Source organism: Schistocerca nitens, chromosome 2 (genome assembly GCF_023898315.1).
Source record: "Schistocerca nitens isolate TAMUIC-IGC-003100 chromosome 2, iqSchNite1.1, whole genome shotgun sequence".
Taxonomy (NCBI): Eukaryota; Metazoa; Arthropoda; class Insecta; order Orthoptera; family Acrididae; genus Schistocerca; species Schistocerca nitens.
The window spans coordinates 349,575,367-349,600,062 of NC_064615.1; the positions used below are offsets into that span (position 1 = coordinate 349,575,367).

Genomic DNA, 24,696 nt, shown 5'->3' on the forward strand with positions numbered 1-24,696 from the left:
ATTTCTTGCCCGTTACGAGGCTGATCGTGACAGTTCACTGTCGAACATCGTCACAGGCGTTGAAACATGGGCTCATCACTCCGTACCGGAAACAAAACGGCAATCCATGAATTGGCGCTACACCACCTCTCTTCCGCAGAAAAAGTTCAAACCCGCATCCTCAGCCGGTAAAGTTATGGCGACGGTCTTCAAGAAATGACTTAAGTGTGTTCGTCGCCAGAAAAATGCAAACGAACTTCTCTCTCTCCGTGAAAACGCAAGAGGTGACACAAGTCTGCGCAACCCAGACGAGCTGATAAATCTTCATTGGACTATTCTTCCTCATCCATCGTATTTCCCGGATCTCGCATCTGCAGACTGACATCTGGTTGGCCCAGTGGAGGATGCATTCCACGGGAAGCGGTACGTGGATGATGGTGAGGTTATTAACGCAGCAAGGTGTTGCCTCCGACGTCGACCAGCAGAGTGGTGTCATGAGGGCATACAGGCCTTCCCAGGAAGGTGGCGTAAGCAGGTCGCGTTGGACCGAGATTATGTTAAAATTAAGAGTTTTGTACCCAAAAGATTGGAGAGTATTGGAATCCTGAATGAAACCAGTCAGATTTCAGAAACAGTATTGCATTAGTTTTTGAACGGACCTCGTTGGACCGGCCACCACCGCCTTCTTTGCCCCTCCCCTCTGGGCACCAGTTCTCCCTCTTGCTTTGGCGCCGCTGCTCTATCACTAGCAAGTTTTTGGCGGCAGCGAGAGGCGGCAGAGCCGGCGGTGCGTGCCGCGGGCCCATCGCGGCGTATCGCGCGCCCTGATTAGCTGCCGCCAGCGCGCGAGTAATTGCCGCCTCACCGCGCAGTAATTTGCAGTTGTCTGGCTCCGAAATAAAAGCTGAAAAACGCCCCGTTTCCCCGCGCCGCCGCGCACCCCGCAGCCACTTCACGCGGCGTTAGGCCGGGCCCTGCCCACCCGCCTCTCAGCGCCGGAATCCCATTCATGCCGACCCATTGTGTGCGCCGACAACTCGACGGCTACCGACTGCGTTGTATCCGATGACACCTTGTCCCGGCGAGCAGCTGCAGGCTACCGTTGTCTGTCACTACAGACGCCGGTTTGTGCGGTTCTGTACTTGCACGAAAAAAAAAATCGTAATTTTATCTTCAGTTCAGATGGTGGTTTCAATACGTCTGGTAAAAAAGTGAGAAAAAAGGTTTGTTTCGTAAACAGATCACCTTACTTCTCGACAAGGTCACCTTTGAGGGCTATACATTTAGTCCAGTGATCCTCCAGCTTTTTCATCCCGTCGGAAAAATAGGTTCTGTCAAACTGTGCAAAATACTCGTTGATGAATATTCGCGGTAGGGAACAGAAAGAAGTCACTTTGCGCGAAGTATGCTGAATAATGTAGATGAGGGACCAATTCAGAGCCCAAATCATGCCTTTTCGCCATTTTTGTCGCTGATGTGTGGCATGATGCATTATGCTGATGAAAGAGCACGTTTTTTACATGCTAACCTTGGCCTTTTTTTTTTTCAGCCATCAATGAAATACAGTAGGGTCCAGGTTTGGTCAGCCCTTTTCCAAGTAACCTATGAGGATTATTCCTTGGGAATTCTATACACATCAAAAAAGTTTTGGATCACCCCAGTTTCCATAACTCCTGAAGATAGATGCTGACTGTGGATATGTTTTCACAGACACAGTCCCTTTGACTGTTCAGAGATGTCACTAAACCCGCCCAAAGATGAAAACAACCATGCATGAGCAGCGCCTATTAGACGGTGGGGGTCCGACAGCCGATCAGTTTGTCATTCCACCAGGAAGGTGGTATACGGCTCGTGTTGTATGTAGTTCAACCATGCCTAGACGGTCAACACAGCGGTTCGATCGGGTCCGCGTTGTTACCAGGAAGGGCTCTCAACAAAGGAAGTATCTAGGCGTCTCGGAGTGAACCAAAGCGATGTTGTTCGGATATGGAGAAGGTACAGACAGACAGGAACTGTCGAAGACATGCCTCGCTCAGGCCGCCCAAGGACTACTACTGCAGTGGATGACCGCTGCCTACGGATTATGGCTCGGAGGAACCCTGACAGGAACGCCGCCATATTGAATAATGTTTTTCGTTCAACCACAGGACGTCGTGTTACAACTCAGACTGTGCAAAATAGGCTGCATGATGCGCAACTTCACTCCCGACGTCCATGTCGAGGTCCATCTTTGCAACCACGGCACCATGCAGCGCGGTATAGTTGCGCCCAACAACATACCGTTCTCTTCGCCGACGTGTTTCGCATATGCCTTCAACCAGACAATCATCGGAGACGGGTTTGGAGCCAATCCAGTCAGGCCGAACGCCTTTAGACACACTGTCAAGCGAGTGCAGCAAGGTGGAGGTTCCCTGCTGTTTTGGGGTGTCATTATGTGAGGCCGACGTACGCCGTTGGTGGTCATGGAAGGCGCCGTAACGGCTGTACGATACGTGAATGCCATTCTCCGACCGATAGTGCAGCCATATCGGCAGCATATTGGCGAGGCATTCTTCTTCATGGACGATAATTTGCGCCGCCATCGTGCACATCTTGTGAATGACTTCCTTCAGGATAACGACATCGTTCGACTAGAGTATCCAGCATGTTCTACAGACATGAATGCTATTGAACATGCCTGGGATAGATTTAAAGGGGCTGTTTATGGACGACTTGACCCACCAACGACTCTGAGGGATCTACGCCGTTGAGGAGTGGGAAGTCTGGACCAACAGTGCCTTGATGAACTTGTGGATAGTATGCCGCGACGAATACAGGCATGCATCAATGCAAGAGCACGTGCTACTGGGTATTAGAGGTACCTGTGTGTGTGTGCAGCAATCTGGACCACCACCTCAGAAAGTTTCGCTGTATGGTGGTACAACATGCAATGTGTGGTTTTCATGAGCAATAAAAAGAACGGAAATGATGGTTATGTTGATCACTATTCCAATTTTCTGTTCTGGTTCCGGAACTCTTGGAACTGAGGTGATGCAAAACTTATTTTGATGTGTGTAGAAAAACAGTGATAGTCATCTTACCAAGCCACAAAATGGTCTTTGGTTTGGTCTTCAATGCACTTTCAACAACCTATGTCCATTGTTTCTATTGCCGTTTTGTCTCTGGTGTACAGTTATGGACCCAGTCATCACCATTATTTACAAATCGGCGTAAAAAGTTTTGCGGGTTGCGATTAAACGTCGTCAGACATGGTGTTGAAATGTAGTGTCGGATGCGCTCTTTGTCGACTTGAGCAATCATGGCACCCACCTCACACACAGCTGCTTCATAGCCAATTCTCCGTGCAGGATATTACGCACTCCCTCAGTTGAGATGCCAACAGTCTCAGCAATCTCACGAATTTTTACTCGGCCGTCTCGCGTGACAATACCATAGATTTAGTCAATGGTTTGCTTTGTGGTGACCACAGTTGCATGGCCGGAGCGTACTTTGTCTTCGGTACTTGTCCAACCACGTATAAATTCATTAATCCAAAAGAAAATGGATCTCTAACGATCGTGCAGAGTCCGCGTGAACTTCGTCCAATTCCGTTTTATTTCGGGCGCTCGTCCAACCCTTCAAATGAAAATGTTTAATAACAGCACAAAGACTCGGTTTTCTCCATTTTTCAATCACAACCGACACACTGATCATTCCAGATTGCTGTCAACAATGAACTGCACACTGTAGATTGTTGAAATTCTTTATACGATCCTTGGAATAATCAAGCTCATTAACGATTCGTTCATGGAAACTTACCGGACTTGTCAGACCACCCTCATACAGTGGTGTGCAAAACTGAAGGACATACGTAACTTTCACTTGATATGTCATTGCCAAGCAACTAAACTATGAAACTTCATTCATACATAAAGAGAAATGCTGCAGTGCATTAGAGAAGGTAACTAAAAGAGATACAGAATCAGGTGAACAGAAATGACACTTTAATTGAAAGACAATAATTATACAGACGTCACTGCGATTTATGAGGGTCCACCAAACATTACAGAAGGTGTGCCATAGTTCTTAATAGGACGGAAATGGATACTCTGCTCACCTGGTAGCCACAAGGTTGCCGACGAGTTCTTGTGGTGCGGCGTTCTATTCCTACGTACTGCAAGACTTTTCCCGAGCGCATCACACACGTTCTCGATGGGCCGCGCGAGATTAGCCGAGCGCTATAGTCATGGACTGTGCGGCTGATCCCGGCGGAGGTTCGAGTCCTCCCTCGGCCGGTCCTCCCTCGTGTGTGTGTGTGTGTGTGTGTGTGTGTGTGTGTGTGTGTGTGTGTGTGTGTGTGTGTCCTTAGGATAAGTTTGGTTAAGTACTGTGTAAGCTTAGGGACTGATGACCTTAGCAGTTAAGTCCCATAAGATTTCACACACATTTTCACGTTCTCGATGGGATTTAAGTCGGGGTTACTGGTAGGCTAGCTCATTCGCCGAATATCGTCTCGTTCTAGGAATTCATCCACCTGCGCTGTTCGATGCTGTTGCGCATACATTAAATGAATTCAAGGCCGATCTAATCCCTGGAAAGACGCACATGAGGAAAGAGTACTGTGTTACAATGACGTCGACTGTTGAGTGCACCGTGTTCAAAGATTTAGAGGTCAGGACGCCATTGCAACCTTACGCCACCCCACACCATTGCAGCTGTACTACAAAAACTGTCGTCCTGGTTGCGTTAAGTTTTCCCACCTCTCGTCGTATGAGTACGTCCAGCATTGTCGAACATTATCGGAAGGTGGTCCAGACGTTAAGGTGTGGGCAGTCATAATGTTGACGGGCGTACTGACCTCTAAATCTATTACTTTCATACATTCACCGCTCAGCGTTATTGTAACACTGTACTCCCTCCATGTGCATTTTTTAGCGGTGTATTCGTCCCTGACGTAATTTTAGTGGGGAACAATGCGCGACCACATCGAACAGGTGGAGCAGCTCTTGTAACGAGGGGATATTCGGCGCATGGACTGGCCTTGCCTACCCTGCCCTGCTCGTTCCACCAACTGAAACACTATCGAGCACATGTAGATTGCCTTAGGGAAACGTATTGCAGCACGACCACAGGCACCGACGACCATACAGCGGCCGTCAGCTGCGCTGGTGTGGGAATGGAACCTCCTACCACGCAGGCTCCTTCCCACTCTTGTGACCAGCATGGGAGCGTGCTTCGCCGTCTGTGGTGATCACACACCCTATTAGGAACCAAGTACCGGCCGTTGTAATGTTCGGGGGATCATCGTACATCGCGGTGAATTCAGTGTAATTTTGCCTCTGAATAAAAGTGTTATTTCCGTCCGTCTCACTGCGCAGTTCTTCGTTAGCTTCTGCACTATACTGTAGCAGCTCTTTTTACGTACGGGCGAAGTTTCGACAAGCTTTGTCGCTTGGAAATGACACGTCATGCGAAAGTTACTTTCGTCCTTACGTTTTGTACACCAACGTACTTATGAAGGCTGTTCTCTTACAGCGTAGAAAGCTAGCTCGCGAGACGGGTAAGCTGAGACGAATCCACGTCGAATCAGTTCGCTGAATTAACTGTCATTGATCTTGTACATCGATTAGCAAAGTTTCTAGACAGTCATATATGTTTGGATAACACAGGGTCACTTCGAAATCTGGCCTGCAGAAGCACAACACACAAGCATTTAAGACCGAATGCACACTCAACCCTTAACTTCGGATAATAATGAGGACTCCTATGACATTGCTGGGTTGGGGAGACCTAATTCCAGATCATTTTCAAAGTGGACAACACAGTCACAAATTTGTTAGATGAAGGCGGCGTTTGCCCACTTACAACGCAGTTTATTAAGACCTACTTCCGATTTTCTAAATAATTATAGACTTGTATAAAAAGCATATTTCGTTATCATCGCGAAACGGGAGCACAACATTTTGCGAACGTTGCCTAACGAAAATATAGTTACCTCGAAGAAGTGCCATGCACATAGAAGTGGCAGCGTATTCACGTGATGTGTTACCGTTGTCTGCTTTGCAAATTCCACTGTTCTTGTGGTTTGACAGATACTTGGTGTAGGCGTATGGTGGCAAAAATGTGCACAGATATAACAACTCCTACCAAAGAATAAAGCTGACGACACTTCCGCAATTTTAGTTATCTGTGCAATAAATTTCATTCTCTTATCTAAATAAAAGATGATAAAAAATAAAATATTAAAAGTATATTTATTTTTTAGGAAAGTCTCAGTTGCTGGAAGAACTGTCATTTCCGATTTGCTCATGATACCGTGCTTTTAGCCGGCGGCGAAGATGAACTTGTTACGCTACTAATAAAAGTAAAAGAACCTCAGTCTGTCATATGATTAGAAATCAATATTAGCTAGTCCCAACTTACGATAATTGTTCGAGGAGCGCAGGTTTAACTGACAGGCCGATTAAAGGAACTGGAAGCAGTGCATTCTTTCATTTATGTTGTGTGAATCATGTGCGACACAGGAAGTTTTGAAGATAAGATAAGAAGACGGATCGCGCTAGGGCGATTGGTTATGAAGATCACAAAGATACGGTAGAACAGAGCGATAACAGGCAGCACAAAGATCTGAAACACTCATGTTTCCGTTTTCCTTAACGTTCTGAAAGATGGACTTTTAAGGCCAGAGATACGTAGCGTATTGATGCATTTCACGCACGATGCTCCACTTAAAAGGACCGATAGAATTAATGTGTGCATTATTGAACAACTCATTATTTCCAGGCGCCTATCTTCTCTTGTGAACCAAAAATTATCCAGTTCTTCGGCCATGTTGCGAAAAGAGATAGAGAACATAAAAAAAGGGAGAGCAGCGAGCAGGCGGATGTTAAAATCAAGATCAAGTCTATCTCTTCAGCAGGCTCCAAGAGAAGTCGGTGGCCTTCCGAGATGGAGACGCTTGGTTCATGGGGTCACGACGCTCAGCACAGAGTAAAACTCGTGACTGATTTATTCATTGATCAGTGTTATGTCTTTCCATATTTTTCTGCATCTACGTCTACACTCTGAAAACCACTGTGAAGCATGTGGCAAAGGGAACGTCCCACTGTACCACCTATTAGGGATTTTATCGTTCCGTTCATGTATTGAGTATGGGAAGAACGACTGTATCTGAGCGCGCTGTAATTAATCTAATCAGATCCTTGCCATCCCTACAAGAGCGATAGGTAGAGCCTTCTAGTATATTCCGGAGTCATTCTTTAAAACCGATTCTTAAAGCTTCGTAAGTATTTTGTCATTATTTACAACTCTGAACCGTGAACCCATAAGTTTATTTGTGTTGTCAGTTGCCGGAGCAGTAACACTCTAAAGTTTGTTGGAAAAGACGGAAGGATTTGAAAGATGATGCTTTACTGGAACGTAAGAAGCGTTCCCTCTGTTCAAGGTAACAGTGCGCTGTAACTGGTCTTTCAAAAATCTTTGGAGCGATATTATTTCCGCAGCAGACCCATGTTACTGCACTGTTATTATTCCTTCAGGCACAAGAACAGGAAAAAAATTGTAGTTTTGTATTCTGCTCGGTAAATGCGTTGAAGGAGGCGGCCGTTTGTTTTTTATTTCTTCAGCTTTCAACCATTAGAACTAGTTTCTACCTGTAGGAATTATATCTACTGAGATAGGAAATTCTGTGTTTAGTAAAATTATTATTACAATTTTCCATGAATGCTTCTTCTTCTGAAACAGCAATGTTTTTTATGGCGTTGTATTTTTAAGTGCCTTGATCTAAACACAACGCATAAGCGTATTTCTCACCGCCTACCTCCATGAAGGGCAACCTCGTTTGTAACGCCGATCTGTTGTTGTTGTTGTGGTCTTCAGTCCTGAGACTGGTTTGATGCAGCTCTCCATGCTACTCTATCCTGTGCAAGCTTCATCTCCCAGTACCTACTGCAACCTACATCCTTCTGAATCTGCTTAGTGTATTGATCTCTTGGTCTCCCTCTACGATTTTTACCCTCCACGCTGCCCTCCAATGCTAAATTTGTGATCCCTTGATGCCTCAAAACATGTCCTACCAACCGATCCCTTCTTCTAGTCAAGTTGTGCCACAAACTTCTCTTCTCCCCAATCCTATTCAATACCTCCTCATTAGTTACGTGATCTTCCCACCTTATCTTCAGCATTCTTCTGTAGCACCACATTTCGAAAGCTTCTATTCTCTTCTTGTCCAAACTGGTTATCGTCCATGTTTCACTTCCATACATGGCTACACTCCATACAAATACTTTCAGAAACGACTTCCTGACACTTAAATCTATACTCGATGTTAACAAATTTCTCTTCTTCAGAAACGATTTCCTTGCCATTGCCAGTCTACATTTTATATCCTCTCTACTTCGACCATCATCAGTTATTTTACTCCCTAAATACCAAAACTCCTTTACTACTTTAAGTGTCTCATTTCCTAATCTAATCCCCTCAGCATCACCCGATTTAATTTGACTACATTCCATTATCCTCGTTTTGTTTTTGTTGATGTTCATCTTATATCCTCCTTTCAAGACACTGTCCATTCCGTTCAACTGCTCTTCCAAGTCCTTTGCTGTCTCTGACAGAATTACAATGTCATCGGCGAACCTCAAAGTTTTTGTTTCTTCTCCATGAATTTTAATACCAACTCCGAATTTTTCTTTTGTTTCCTTTACTGCTTGCTCAATATACAGATTGAATAACATCGGGGAGAGGCTACAACCCTGTCTCATTCCTTTCCCAACCACTGCTTCCCTTTCATGCCCCTCGACTCTTATAACTGCCATCTGGTTTCTGTACAAATTGTAAATAGCCTTTCGCTCCCTGTATTTTACCCCTGCCACCTTCAGAATTTGAAAGAGAGTATTCCAGTCAACATTGTCAAAAGCTTTCTCTAAGTCTACAAATGCTTGAAACGTAGGTTTGCCTTTTCTTAATCTTTCTTCTAAGATAAGTCGTAAGGTTAGTATTGCCTCACGTGTTCCAACATTTCTACGGAATCCAAACTGATCCTCCCCGAGGTCCGCTTCTACCAGTTTTTCCATTCGTCTGTAAAGAATTCGCGTTAGTATTTTGCAGCTGTGACTTATTAAACTGATAGTTCGGTAATTTTCACATCTGTCAACACCTGCTTTCTTTGGTATTGGAATTATTATATTCTTCTTGAAGTCTGTGGGTATTTCGCCTGTCTCATACATCTTGCTCACCAGATGGTAGAGTTTTGTCATGACTGGCTCTCCCAAGGCCATCAGTAGTTCTAATGGAATGTTGTCTACTCCCGGGGCCTTGTTTCGACTCAGGTCTTTCAGTGCTCTGTCAAACTCTTCACGCAGTATCTTATCTCCCATTTCATCTTCATCTACATCCTCTTCCATTTCCATAATACTGTCCTCAAGTACATCGCCCTTGTATAAACCCTCTATATACTCCTTCCACCTTTCTGCCTTCCCTTCTTTACTTAGAACTGGGTTGCCATCTGAGCTCTTGATATTCATACAAGTGGTTCTCTTCTCTCCAAAGGTCTCTTTAATTTTCCTGTAGGCAGTATCTATCTTACCCCTAGCGAGACAAGTCTCTATATCCTTACATTTGTCCTCTAGCCATCCCTGCTTAGCCATTTTGCACTTCCTGTCGATCTCATTTTTGAGACGTTTGTATTCCTTTTTGCCTGCTCCATTTACTGCATTTTTATATTTTCTCCTTTCATCAATTAAATTCAATATTTCTTCTGTTACCCAAGGATTTCTATTAGCCCTCGTCTTTTTACCTGCTTGATCCTCTGCTGCCTTCACTACTTCATCCCTCAGAGCTACCCATTCTTCTTCTACTGTATTTCTTTTCCCGATTCCTGTCAATTGTTCCCTTATGCTCTCCCTGAAACTCTCTACAACCTCTGGTTCTTTCAGTTTATCCAGGTCCCATCTCCTTAAATTACCACCTTTTTGCAGTTTCTTCAGTTTCAATCTGCAGTTCATAACCAATAGATTGTGGTCAGAATCCACATCTGCCCCTGGAAATGTCTTACAATTTAAAACCTGGTTCCTAAATCTCTGTCTTACCATTATATAATCTATCTGATACCTATTAGTATCTCCAGGATTCTTCCAGGTATACAACCTTCTTTTATGATTCTTGAACCAAGCTATGATTAAGTTATGCTCTGTGCAAAATTCTACAAGGCGGCTTCCTCTTTCATTTCTTCCCCCCCAATCCATATTCACCTACTATGTTTCCTTCTCTCCCTTTTCCTACTGACGAATTCCAGTCACCCATGACTATTAAATTTTCGTCTCCCTTCACTACCTGAATAATTTCTTTTATCTCGTCATACATTTCATCAATTTCTTCATCGTCTGCAGAGCTAGTTGGCATATAAACTTGAACTACTGTAGTAGGCATGGGCTTTGTGTCTATCTTGGCCACAATAATGCGTTCACTATGCTGTTTGTAGTAGCTAACCCGCACTCCTATTTTTTTTATTCATTATTAAACCTACTCCTGCATTACCCCTATTTGATTTTGTATTTATAACCCTGTAATCACCTGACCAAAAGTCTTGTTCCTCCTGCCACCGAACTTCACTAATTCCCACTATATCTAACTTTAACCTATCCATTTCCCTTTTTAAATTTTCTAACCTACCTGCCCGATTAAGGGATTGACATTCCACGCTCCGAGCCGTAGAATGCCAGTTTTCTTTCTCTTGATAACGACGTCGTCTTGAGTAGTCCCCGCCCGGAGATCCGAATGGGGGACTATTTTCTCCGGAATATTTTACCCAAGAGGACGCCATCATTTAATCATACAGTAAAGCTGCATGCCCTCGGGAAAAATTACGGCTGTAGTTTCAACTTGCTTTCAGCCGTTCGCAGTACCAGCACAGCAAGGCCGTTTTGGTTAATGTTACAAGGCCAGATCAGTCAATCATCCAGACTGTTGCCCCTGCAACTACTGAAAAGGCTGCTGCCCCTCTTCAGGAACCACATGTTTGTCTGGCCTCTCAACAGATACCCCTCCGTTGTGATTGCACCTACGGTACGGCCATCTGTATCGCTGAGGCACGCAAGCCTCCCCACCAACGGCAAGGTTCATGGGGGAAGAACGCCGATCTATGGTGTGGTAATACTGAATTTCAGGGCAATGAGTCTTGAAAAACTTAGGTAGCTTTAGGTTATGATTCAGTGGAGAAGTAGTTCTATAGGACTGCACCTTGATGCAAGTTTTTTTAAAACGACTTTGTAGTGACACTTCAGATAATCTTTTCGTCAATCTCACATACTTGAATCTGTAACGACAAAGATGTTGCAACAACAAAATAGATGTGCAAAGAATTTACGGAATGTTTGTCTCGCTTCCAGTTTGCTGCATGTGTACTTTTGATGCTAGTCGTACATGAACTGATTTTATATAGTAGTGTACTTCTGCCGTGATAACTGAGAGAAATCCATCGCCATAACCGAAGCTCTATGCTTTCTCCTTTATGCCATAGAATAGCTACAGCTACAGGTTGTTCTATGCATCTCATTGTGCTGAAACCCGAAGAAGCACAAATTTCTCCTATCTGAGAATAAAGCTATAAAAATCACAACGGATGACGGGACTTTTTTTCTTTCATTACGGGATTGTGCCGCTGGTTTTATGCTCGATTTAACACCGTGATAGTAGACTCGAAAGTGTCGTTCAGTTTCCTAAGAGCCTTCCACACGACGCTTCCATTGGGTAGCGATATGCAAAGTTACTGTGATTTATTAAGTTGTAATGGCCTAAAATTTGTAAATTAAAATCATTTTACTGCGTTTATTTTCGATTTGATTCCGATGATAATCCATATGGACCCACACGTTGAAATTAACATTATCTCGCTTGCACGTGTTTACAGCCTCTGGAAAATTTACAACATGTATATATGGACGTGTTTCTTGGGGTAAATAGGGGTAATACAATACCACACCACAGCGAGAAAAATGTGCGCTCACTTAACAGTTCGAGAGACCTACATCGTTGCTATAAAATCGATATTTTAAGTCACTAGGTGTAGAAGTAGGAATACGTGTTTGCTGCAGCATCATATTGAACCAGCGTTGGATGTGTTGCGGAGGTGTTCGGTGGATATTAGATTCGGGTAATTGTTAGTGGCGGATAATCGTAAATGATACATGTGTGTTACGAAGAATACTGCGATTTTCTGTTGATGAAGCATTGTGTTGTTGGAGAAAGGCACATGCAGTGTGGCAAATAGAGGGTATTATTTCGAGGTTTAAGCGTTGCAAGAGCTGTGTTCGTCGTTCAGGGAACGCAGAACTCTTGACACGCGAATTACGTACTTGGTTGTATCTCAACATTATCAGAGTTTCATTGTTGTGAACGGCTGAACACAGCTAACGGGTAGCTAATTGTCGAAAAGTCTTATTTGAGGACCGTTCGTACTTCATTTTAGTCTGCAGTGCATCAGATAACGTTGCAAGTACCAAGTTCAAACGTGCGTTCTGTAGGATGATATCGGGCGATCGGTCGGTTTTCCGTTATGAGATGAGATGATTTCGCTTGCTACGAGCGAGTTACTTGGCGCATCTGTTAAGACTCTGGACTTATACTGGGTGGAACGGGGTTCAAATCTCACAAGAAGACCACGCGCCAATTAAATTTTTATATTGTTTTCTATGTGTGGTACGTGAAATTCAGAAGTCAGATACAAATTCCCCAAAGCATTTCGATGCAACTCTCAAGAATTCTCGAGAAAATCCGCGCAATTTTAATACCTTAACGACAGGTCGTTTCTTCCGACGGGCCGCGTGCCTCTGTATTGGTGTGCTTGCCTGTGATGTGGGCGGCCCGGGTTCGATTGACAGCCGCGGTTAAGTTGTAAACGATCTACCACACTAACACTTTTCTTAATTTAAATAAAGTTTATCAACCATGTTTTATTCAACGCCGATAACTGAGAACTTAGCAATGAAAACAGTGTTTTCGTGGGCGACGTTTGATTAGAAAAAGGAGAAATACATTTTCTGTAAAATAAGTTAGATGTGTGTTGATACGCATGTAGGCCTGGTCGATGAATTTTCTATTTAAATGACTTTGTATGGAAAAAGACGAAAAAAATGAAGGTGAAAAGAGCAGAACTAGCGATTCAGTAACTACAAGTCTCGAGCACACACGATTTTTTTTTTTTCATCATTACGTGTTTTATTCTTCATAGAAATGTACGTAACATATGCACCTTTGTTTAAAAAAGTGCATTGGCTGGGTATCGAATCGAGGTCCCCTACCAGGCAGGCTAGAATTCCACCACAGTCTACCTGTTAAAAAACCGATCTTGATTTAGGTGTACTTAAGATGCTCGGGAACATTCAAAGTCTATTTTCTCTGTAAATATTGAGAGCTGCATCGAGATGCTGTGAGTGACTGATGGTAGAATTCTGAACTTCATGTGCCGTTGAGTACCAAAAAAAAATTAGAAAAACCCAGTTGCCACGTAGTCTCCTTGTCAATTTGGTCATCAAGACTTGGATTCTGTCATGTGTGGGTCGATTTGGTAATCCTAAATTAGTATAGTGGGATAATCAGCTTATCGATATGTATCAATGTAGACTCTTAAAACATGAAGAAAAATCAGAACGCCAACGCCAGCAGCGAAAGCTCCTCGCTGGCCCGCTCTAACTTGCCAACGCCGTGCAGCATCGCTATTCAGTCGCTGTAAGCGTCCTGCTTGCTCTTCGTGTTTTACTGTCACTATATATCTTTGAAACGAATACCGCGCTAGACTAATTCGCGACCGCTATATCGAACGCGCACGTAAAATTCCGCTTTCAAAATAACTTTGTTTGCAAACCGACACTTTCCGTCGGTGCTGGCGTCGCATGAAAGACGTGATGAGCAGTATTTATTTGGGTTGACTCCAGCTCCGCACTGCAGAAACTAAACTGCAAATATCTGCTGAAATACCAGAAAAAATGTGCCTGGCGACTCGTAGGGCGGGCACCCATTGTATGCAATTATACGAGTATCGCTTCATTCTGGTTTGTAAATGATTTATGCATATGAAAAATGCCAAGAAAGGCGGCCCACGTTAAATGATAGAGACCCCATAGTTGGAGGATGGCAAGGGCATAGTACGTTCAAGAAGACAAAGTTTAATAAAGTACTGCGGCCTTCAAACCGATCTTCGGATTCATGATAGCTTTATCTTGCGGGTTCGTTAAAGAGCTCGAGGTCTAATTCCTTTTCGCCCATTCATGATATCATAATAGCTGCTTCGCATTGTTTGTAACATAGGGTGGCTTTGCAGAAACGTGACTGTTGTGGCAGCACGAAATTAATTCATATGTGTAATGAAGTTTGACTATGGGATTATGTCTGTGAAATGTGACGCTTCTTTTGTTAGATAGTGTAGAACATGACATCATTACTGCTGCTGTAAACAATGGTTTGCCTAAGAAGAAATATCACGCAGTCTTTTGTACCCTTTTGTGTGCACTTTGCGGCGGGAACATTATTTAAGGAAATGGCTCCACCTTTCTTGTTCGGTGTTAATTAGTTTGTTCGCTCGCCGTGCGACGGAAATTAGTAAAGCAGGTGTAGGTAGGCACTTCTCCGCGGGACGCGAGCACTTTGGACTGGGTGCGACGAGTTCCCCGTTGCGCATGCCCTAATTGGGCGGCGAGGGCCCTCGCTGGGGACGGCCGTGTCGGCCCACCTCGGGCACTTAATTAGCGCTGGACACGGCTGCGGGGAGCTGCCAGGTGCCAGTAGTGTCAGCACGTCCGTAAACACCGGCGCCGAGCGTCTTCACGCTTGTCGTGCCTCTCACACTGTCTCTGTGCGCACACTCCAGTGAACGACACTGCCCGTCGCAGAGTGGGATCCGCCACTGTATCAAAACTACCTCAGTCCTAGCCACTAAGAGAGATGACTGAATAGTTCTCGGCTTCACCCAAAGATTGCAGCATTACTCGCGTGATTTTTTTTTCCCTCTCTTACTTGGTACTCGTATTAGCCGCGAAAAATTAAAAGTCAATCCAGGCAGCAGCTGACTGTAAGCAGTCGTTTGAAGCAGTTGCAGTGACCTTATCGTGCTGTGGTGAAATTAGGTTTAAGACCGATCGACATTCATTTGCAGTTTGTATATATTTCATTTGCGTCTTGTGAACGTGTGTGGTGGCTCTTCACCTTATCTTTTCACCGTGAAGAAATGAGCGTTCGAGCTTAAATGTGGCCGAGAAAGCGTCCAAGATAATTCGCAAAATGCACGATTGATTGTGGAAGATCGGCGTATGAAGGTGCGTGAAATTCCTAATGTTCCAGGGATATCAAAGGAACGTGTTGGCCACATGTTGCACCAGGAATTGAACATGAGAAAGCTTTGTGCAAAATGGGTGCCACGTGTGCTCAGTGCTCATCACAAACGCATTCGCACGACACTTTCCGGAAAATTTTTGGTACGTTTTAAGAAAAGCAGAAGTGACGTTTTATGTCGACACCTGACGTTCGCTGCCACTGGTTTAATGTGCACGTTCCCCATCTTATCTTTTTCTACGTTACTTGTAAGTATTCAGATGATATGATGGTCTTCAGAATTATATCTTTCCTCTCTTTGTTGCTGGCGTTATCTAGCATTCATCCACATTTAAAGGAATCTGCCATTTATTACACCGAATGGAAATTCTGTCTAAGGATTTTTGCATTTCCTTTAGTGCCGATGCGTTCCTATAGACAAATGTCTCTCTCTCTCTCTCTCTCTCTCTCTCTCTCTCTCTCTCTCTCTCTCACACACACACACACACACACACACACACACACCATTTTCTGTAAATTGTTTAGCCGGCCGAAGTGGCCGAGCGGTTCTAGTCGCTACAATTTGGAACCGCGCGACCGCTACGGTCGCAGGATGGAATCCTGCCTCGGGCATGGATGTGTGTGATGTCCTTAGGTTAGTTAGGTTTAAGTAGTTCTAAGTTCTAGGGGACTGATGACCACAGCAGTTAAGTCCCATAGTGCTCAGAGCCATTTTGTAGATTGTTTTACCTCTCGTTGGAACTGTTTTATGTGATGATTGTATCGTCTCTTACGTCAACGAGACATGTTGGTGTCATTTTAAGTTTTCATATCGTTTGGCAGAGTTCTCTGTCAATGTTTTGCGTAAGACTGGCCTTTCTCTGTCGCAAGAGGAACACTTAGTGTACAGAAATGTACACCATCCCTTTCTAATCCTCGCCGCTTATTGGTAATACATTGCTGTACATGCCCCAGAGTGAGGATTTTCTCGGAGTTTTTATTGGTGATAAACTTGTTGCTTCCATTACACTGGTTAAATGACGGTAGCACTAAATTTCTTTGGTTTGGAGCATGCAGGCTGTTGTCACATTATTTTGGACTCGGCTGTGTTTGTTGTTTACGTTATGTGCAAAAGATTTCGAAGGCCTGTATGGATTCATCTTCAGGCACATCGCACAGTTATGGAAACATCTATATTTCAGGATGTCAATAACTGTGCTTAAGCTTCTGAAGAGGCTTGTAAGTAGATTGCAAAAGAAATAAACAACAAACACAGCTGAGTGAAAAATTAATGTAAAAATAGCCTGTGTCCTTTAAAACGAAATACAAAAGTTTTTTCGACATCGTGAAAGAGCTCGGCGGTCATACTTCTTATAATCGGAAAGGGTTACGGTGGAGATAGCCAAACCCAGGCACTATAATACAGTACAATGCAGTCTACACTTCAAAAACGACGACAATCGTAGCATCAGGCATCACAGAGACAGAAAAAATAGAACGAAAAATCCTGAGAAAATTTTTTTTTGGAGCAGTACGCAGAGATGGTTTATGGATGAAGCGACCAACCAAAGAATCACAGGAGCACACAGACGGACTTTCAGACACGATCAGAAAACGCCGACTAACATTCTGTGGACACATACATAGAATGAACAACAAAGAGGATTTTTGATGTAGTAAACAGTTCAGTTAGAAAACATTAGATCAAGATATATAAGAAGGAAGGGATCAATACGGAAGTGCTAAATGGAGACGAATGCAAAAACAAGCCACTTGTGAGCACAAAGAAAGGAAGAAAACAGGCAAAATATGGACAGAGCAAAGGAAACAGGGACACAGCTAAAGAAAGAATAGGTTTTGGAAAAGGAAGAAGGAAACAAGAAAAATTGAATAATCGTGTAATGTTACAGTTAATCGCTGTCCTCTGGTAAAAAGTATATAATGATAACTGATAATGTTGTTGACCGGGTGACGAGTTTTGTAAATCACGAGCACCCTCAGACCAAGAGTCCAAATGGTCAAAAGGGTTAATGCTGGGAGCTGCAGTGTGAAATTAACTGGAGTCTGTCACGAACCACTCGCGCAAGGAGGCATGGTATCACATTGAAGCTTCGAGCACTGGCTCCTCTCGTCACCTAGTCCACAGCTCGTGGTCCAGTGGCCAGCATAGCTGCCTCTGGATTACGGGATCCTCGTTTCTATTCCCGGGCGGGTTGGGGATTTTCTCTGCCCGGGGACTGGGTGTTTGTGTTTTCCTCATCTCATTTGTGACTGGCTAGATTGGACTGTGAAAAAAAAAAAAACTGGACAATGTACAAATTGGGACTTTGTACGGGCGCTGATGATCGCGCAGTTCAGCGCCCACAAACCAATCATCATCATGTCGTCACCTAGAGCCTTGGGCTGTAGGTGGTTTTAATGACCGAAACCGCTTACGAAGATTAAACACAAAATAAAGTTGCCATCTCGAAAGCCACTTTTCATTGTTTTGAAACCTACTTTCATTGCTGATGGTGTAGATCCTTGGCTGTTGGTGTTAGTTGTTTGCGAAGGCAGCGTCTGTTTTGGCCCTCTCCTCGCGAAGTGACAGGTATTAATAAGACTGTCAACGGTGATGAGGAGTGGCGATAGCAGGCTGCCATTATAGAGTGAGGGCTGGCTATACTGAGCGCCGGCGCGCCGTCATGCGCTGCCAGATAAGGGCCGATGTGTCAGAACGGGCGGCGATAAGCGGCGATCCGAGACACGCAGGATACCGTGGCCGGTGTGCAGTGCGCCACGGGCAGCCGCGCTCGCTGCCCGCCCCGAGCCTGATGGACCATGTCGCGGCGCGGGGTGGTCGCCGAGGCGGCGGCCGTCGTCGCCGCGCTGCAGCTGCCCGCCGCCGCCTGCTGGATCCTCCTCTCGCCGCACAGCCCGCACACCGCACGTCAGTACCTGCCGTTACCGCCCTTGCTGCGTCCCGGCTGGACAGTGTCTGCTACTTCCTCCATAGCCTATCGATGATACAATGGAGGATTTCGAGACCGGATGTCACACTTGCTGACGAGTCCTCTGGGCTGCATGGCCGTGGTCGAAGAAACATTTCGGTTCCAGACGTTTCGTCAGAGCTGCGCTGGACGTCTTCGGAGGTGCAACAGCGCAACTTTGGACGAAACGTCAGGAACCGAAAAAATTTCTTCGACGGCGGCCATACATACCTACTATCAAATGCTAGCATATGTTACTCTGCTCGTGATTTTTGCGTTCTCCATCATTTCACATTGCATCTGTCATAGGGCCTACTCCTGGAGTTTGATGAGTATCTCTGTGACGCTGTCTCAGTAAAGAAACAAGTGAATAAATGCGGCGCTCTTCTTTCGATATGCTCTTTTTTTCGTGTCATCACTCTTTAGACTTCTTTAATGCTGCGTCAATCTGTTGCTGTCTTCTGATAATCTTTCCAATTTCGCATAACCACAATGGAAGGTCAAATGAAAATTTAACATCTGCCACAACGAAACCGTGATATACTTCCATTCAAAAGTAATCACCGCACGCTTTAAGACAGTTATCCGACTGGAAGACGAGACAATCTGTTCCTGTTTCATAGAACGCAGTCGGCCGCTGTCAGATCCACAACAGCACCCTCTCGTGCACTTCCTCGTCCGACTGAAACCGACGCCTGTGCATGTTTGGCTTCAGATCGCCATAGGTGTGAAAATCACACGGTGAAGGATCAAGGCTGTGTGGAGGATGCTGCAGTGTTGCCCAACCCAAATGCTGAAGGGTAGCCGTCGTACGATTGGCAGTGTGGTGCTGGGCCTTGCCGTGCAGCAGGGTGATTCTGTCCGACAGCATTTTGGCAGCCGCGATCCAAACGGCAAAGCCAACAGTAGAAACATCCCATATTTCCTCCGCCAAAGAAATCAAAATTCCTTACACATGGTCCCATAAAGTGATGATGACTTCCTCCTTCGACTGCAGCGGCCCTCTGCCCGTCGAGTTCCTCGAGCGTTGAACCACAATCATTGCGCAGCACTTTGAAGAACTGCTAAGCGCCGTAAAGTCAGTTTCAATCGGACGACAACTGCAAGATTGGTTCTACGAAGCAAGAGTTGTTCGTCTCGTCTCCAGTGGGATAAATGTCTTAACGTGTGTGGCGATTATTTCCGAATGGAACCATCCCATGATCCCTCAGTGGCGAGTGTGTGGTTTTTGTTCGACTATCCCTTGTATTTCACTCAAAAGCCTCTTAAATTTTTTTCTTGATAGTCTAGTCTCATTCTGTCTCTGTTATTGTTCCCTTCTGACGCTCCAACTCGTCGCCTAGTATTCTTCGATGGCATACTTTTCAAATGCTACCATTTTCCTGCTCTATCTCTTCTATTAAGCCTACCTGGCGAGGATACCTGACTGACAAGCTTTTCTCGCGAATGATGGTTCTGTAAGCTGAATCCTTTTTGGGTGAATTACGTTTCCATACGATTCTTCCAATAATTATATAGCCTTCATTTTTACTTACGGCAGTTATTGCATTTCTTGAACTCACTGTTCTCCGTGGAAGATGTTTAACAAGTCCCTTCTCTCTTTTCTTTATTTCATCACTTTCAGTATGCGCCAAGTATCTTGAACTGAGATTCTGTGCAAGGTAGTCGGTTCTTTCAAAAATTCTTTGTGTTCTCCTTACACGCAGGCAAAAAGAGTGCGATGTCAGCGAGTCTCTTCATTCGTATCTGTTCTTGGCAATACATTTCTGGGTCTCTGTCAGTGAACTATTCGAAACACTTAGGTTTGTAGCAAATTGCTAGCTGTCAATAACGTATTGATAATTTATTTAATGCGCTATTACAAATTTGTTTTGCGCCTATCTGTAGACAGTTACATACATAGATAATAGACGACAGTTAGTATAATACTTAATGCATGTGAAAGACATAGAAATTTTTAATGCAAGATTGCGAGATATTTGTATCAGTTGCTGGAAAAAGATAGTAATTTGTTGCTTAATCGCCACATTCCACAGTTGGCACAAATATCTTACAATCTTGAACTTCAAGGAAAGGTTAACTGCATGCGAATTGGTTTTCGCATAGGATTAGATAGAACGTGGAGCTATATAGAAACAGTCAACATAAAAGTTACATTTTACTACCGTGAGTATTTTACTAACTGTAAACTATAGTTCGTGTATGCAGCTGCATGTTAGGATTGGTGCAAGCCTGAAATTGGTAGCGGCATCCGGCAATTATAAAATTCTGAATATCTTGTAGTTTGTCCCCTTCAGTAACTGTTTCTCTGTTCCATTAGGGTTTCTTCGACGCATGTGCTACGAAGGCACTATGTCACTCGTCGGCATTGACTTACCGCAATCTTGTTCTCGTTAGGAATTACAGGATGGAACTTTTTGTTGCTTTTTTTTGTCTTGCTGCGACTTCCTCGCATTTCAGTGTCATGAAGAAAATGTATTATGTATCATTTCAGAAAAAGGATCCTTTATTATGGATGCATAACCGTATTTATGCAAGAAAGGTGAGCTGCAGTCCGAAAACGGACTTAGGTGCGAAAGTAATTTCCGCTAACGAACATTTTCCAATCAGTGCAACAAAAAAAAAAAAACAGTTTTAAAGATAACCAGCCTTAAAGCCTAAAATATTTTACTGTTAATGAAATCGTTAAAGGCAGTATGTGGTAGTTTGTAAAAGCCGCAAGGGTACTATAATTAGCAGAAAAAAATAGGTTTCAGCATTAGGAGTTTTGAGGAACCCAGAGCTATAGCAATGAACGAATAGTAAATCGTAGCAGTTTCCGCTAGAAGCTCACAGTTTCCAATAGTTGTGGATTTTGGAGTTATTGGCTTGTTTTGCATGCCCACATTCATACTTACGTTTCCTGTAGTTGCACATAGACGTCGTAAGACAGGACATAATTTCTGGATGTTTTCTGACGACAGTAACAGCGTACATAGACGGATTTGAAAGAAGACCTGAAATTAATATTCGACGCTTCTGCTGATACGTGATAGATTACAAATGGGCGTGGGTTACGAATGGAATGTGGCACAGCTCATTAACAGCGAATCGCTGATACTGCCGCTGACTTATTCATACACTTACAGTGGTATCGAAACTTTTAAGATAGTACTATCGTTTACGGAGGTTTCTCAGTTTGCCCTGCAAGTCAGTAATGTATTGCTCAACGCGTCATGGGTTTATTTCAGTCCTGCATCATGTTTCATTGCACCTGTGTTCTACTTTTGATGCTTTCTGGTTGTTTGTACACATACAACCCTTCCTAATTATACTGTTAATAATTTTATTTGTCACCATACATAAGTGGGGCTGTCAAAGTAGCGCCTTGGAGATAGGCCGAGAATGCTGAAGTGTATCTCCCAAGTTAAGGTAGCGAATGGGCATCACTCAAATTACTGGGAAGTAGAGGCTTCAAATGAGGATTATATTCTAATTACATAAGCATCTGTACATCCCGACGTAATTTCGCAGGAAACCTGCAGGCGCTATCAGATTAGTGAAGAGGCAGGTCTCTCGCCGGTTCTGCTGAAAGCAGTGGGCCTGGAGCTAATTGAATTTTTAATGCTTGATGTTTCAAAGAGGCAGAAAAGAAAGTATGACGACTTTTACTTAGATATTCTACTTCAGTTTCTGCGTGAGCAGCGATGTGATTTGTAGACGGCTTGTGAAAAAGATATTACAGACTAGATTAAAAATTTATCAAAGCATTCGACGTCTGATCCAGTACTGCACATCATGGGAAAAAGCAATTAAATGTATTGATTTTAACAAGAATGTCTTTGTAGGCTGTGTTTGACATTCCTTTGGTTCAGCTACAGACAGCAATTAAAGCAGGCTAAAAGTGAAGCCATGAGTCACAATAGTGCGAAACTTTGATTAGATCCAGCTTTGATTTAGATTTTCTTTTAATTTTGTAAAGTCACTCCTCCCAACGCCAGAGGCGACTTCCGTCATGATGCTGTTGCTTATTTCTTTCCTTTTCGGAAGTGGGTTAATGTTCAGTTTCACTAGGACAGAAAACTATAGTGTACCAGAGAGAAGTTTCAGTGAAAATGTTGATAGCGTGTTGGATGCGTACTGAGGACGACTGTGTGTCCCACAAAGCTTGTTTTCAATTCAAATCATCACTTTTTCTTGACCAAACTAGGCTGCGATTTGGTTAAGTCGCTGGACTCACAGTAAAGAGGACGGGGATTCAGATTCCAGTCATGTGCCAAAGTAATTTGGAAAAGGGTCAGCCATTTCTATCCCTAATCTGAGCTTGTACTCTGTCTCTAACGACCTCGTTGACTGGATGTTAAATCATGATCTTTCTATCGTCACGTTTTGTTGTATATTTCCATACACTGTGAAGCAAATAATCGTTCTACTACTTGCCAGTTTCCTTTGGAGAACCCTTATATATCTTTTTCATATTTTGCAGTGCACTTACCGTTGTATGTGGAAGTAGTTGTTTATTTTATGGGACGGCGTACTAGTTTTATTGCAGGAACCCAAACGCCGCTTTGTGGATTCTGAAAGTTTGACGAACCTCGCGAAAGTCATGCCAGACTAACAAAAGTGTTTGAAATAAACAGTGATTGTGTTGCTTTACGCGCGCGCGCGCGCGCGTGTGTGTGTGTGTGTGTGTGTGTGTGTGTGTGTGTGTGTGTGTGTGTGTGCGCGCAAGCGTCTGATGTTTCTAGAAGACTTCTCCGTGAATATACGACGCAGGTCGCAGTGGTGACAATTTCTCCAGCAGACGGAATAGAGAGTGAGTAATGATCACTATGGTTACAGAGGGAGAAAAAGACAAAAAAGAATTTTTTATCCACAAAATAGTAAAGGGCATTTTCGTACGCTCTGACGGTGCAGCTTCATGGTTGGTGATGAACTTACTTGTCTAGTTCGATATTATTGCGTCAAACTGGATAAAGGAATAATTTGAGCTTAGTCTATCGAGAGGAGGCAATCAAAGACGATACCTTTACCAAGTTGCACGTGATCAGAAAATCATACCGACACTAGCTCGAAGTGTCTTGGGGAAACCACAGGAAGAATCGATGAGCAAATCTGAGGAGAATTATTCCCTGTCCGCCCGTTACTCTTACGTGCCCAGTGTTCTAACCACTGCATCACGTCGCTCATTATTAAAGACAACGTACGTTATTATGAACAGTCTTTCATGTTACCTGCAAGAAGCATTAGCGGCATTACTTTTTCGTAACTCTCGCCTGTGATAACGATAGCAACGTAACCACTGCTGCAACTACACAACATATTCAGTCAGTGCATTGCCTTCTGTGGGCGATGGAAATTTGTGGTAAGTCCCTATGGGACCAAACGGCTGAGGTCATCGGTCCCTAGGCTTACACACTACTTAATCTAACTTAAACTAACTTATCCTAAGAATAACACACACACACACACACACACACACACACACACACACACACACACACACACACGTCTGAGGCAGGACTCGAATCTCCGACGGGGGCAGCCGCGCGAACCGTGGCGAGGCGCCCCTAGTCGGCGCGGTTACCCCGCGCGGCTGTGGGTGACGAATCCCTATCAACGTAGTGCGAATGACTTTTACATGTCTGGAAAGCAAACGGAGGGGGCTTAGGACTCTACGTCATGTCGACTATTCGGTCATTAGAGAGGGAGCACAGGCTTGGGTAGAAGAAGGAAATGCGCGAGGTCCTTTTACAAGCCACGGCATTTATCTTGGGCGAATTAGTGAAAATCAGCGTAAACCATAATTAGTAAGGTTGGACGGGGGATACAATCAATCATCCTCCCTAATGCTTGTCCATTGCCTTCACCGCTGAGCCATCTCGCTAAGTGTTTCAGAGTCAAGAAGGGGCAAGTCTCACCACTGACTTCGTGGCGTTCACAGTTTCAGAGTATCAGTAATTCCCCATATATCAGTCTTGGGTCGACAATTGGGTTATGTGATAGCTTTCCTCTTCGAGATACTACAGCTTTACTTACCTTCGCCGTTACGAGAAAAACCATCCCAGATACTGCGCTTACTTAGATAAGATACTTTTTATCAATTTGGTAGAATACAACAGCCATACTCTTGACTGTAATCTTAACAGCAAACTAAACAAGAAACACTGTCGGTACCGTAGAGGTACGCACGCCATGCGTGACTGCATACAGAGGGGCAGTGTTAGTTGTAGTAGCGTAACGAAGACTGGCCAGTGGCGTTTTCTGGTAACCACGTGTCACCGTCGATTGAGTCACGCGATAGACTGCTCGTTGAATGTCTGGCCACACAGATAAGATATGGGATTGGGAGTCAGTGGCTGGCGCATCGTCGCCTCCGGCGCACATGAATTGCGGCGACTGGCAGTGCCTGATCCCTCCCCGGACCCGCCATGACTGTAAGTTGCCGTACACTTCGTTTGTCACTTATCTCGTATAGGGCGAGTTC

The 24,696-nt window shown here is 44.2% G+C and overlaps 1 protein-coding gene across 5 annotated transcripts in view; it reads left to right on the forward strand.

Annotated features, from left to right (window-relative positions):
- The window catches only part of LOC126236165 (atypical protein kinase C), a 782,990-nt gene that overhangs the window by 499,194 nt on the left and 259,100 nt on the right, over positions 1 to 24,696 (forward strand). Inside the window, exon 1 of one of the 5 annotated variants that reach the window (XM_049945257.1) lies at positions 18,064 to 18,190. The exons of the other annotated variants lie outside the window; for them this stretch is intronic. Coding sequence (XP_049801214.1) covers positions 18,082 to 18,190 — 109 coding nt within the window. The 5' untranslated portion in view covers positions 18,064 to 18,081. Of the gene's footprint in view, positions 1 to 18,063; positions 18,191 to 24,696 lie in introns of those variants that run through there. 5 annotated transcript variants of the gene reach the window in all.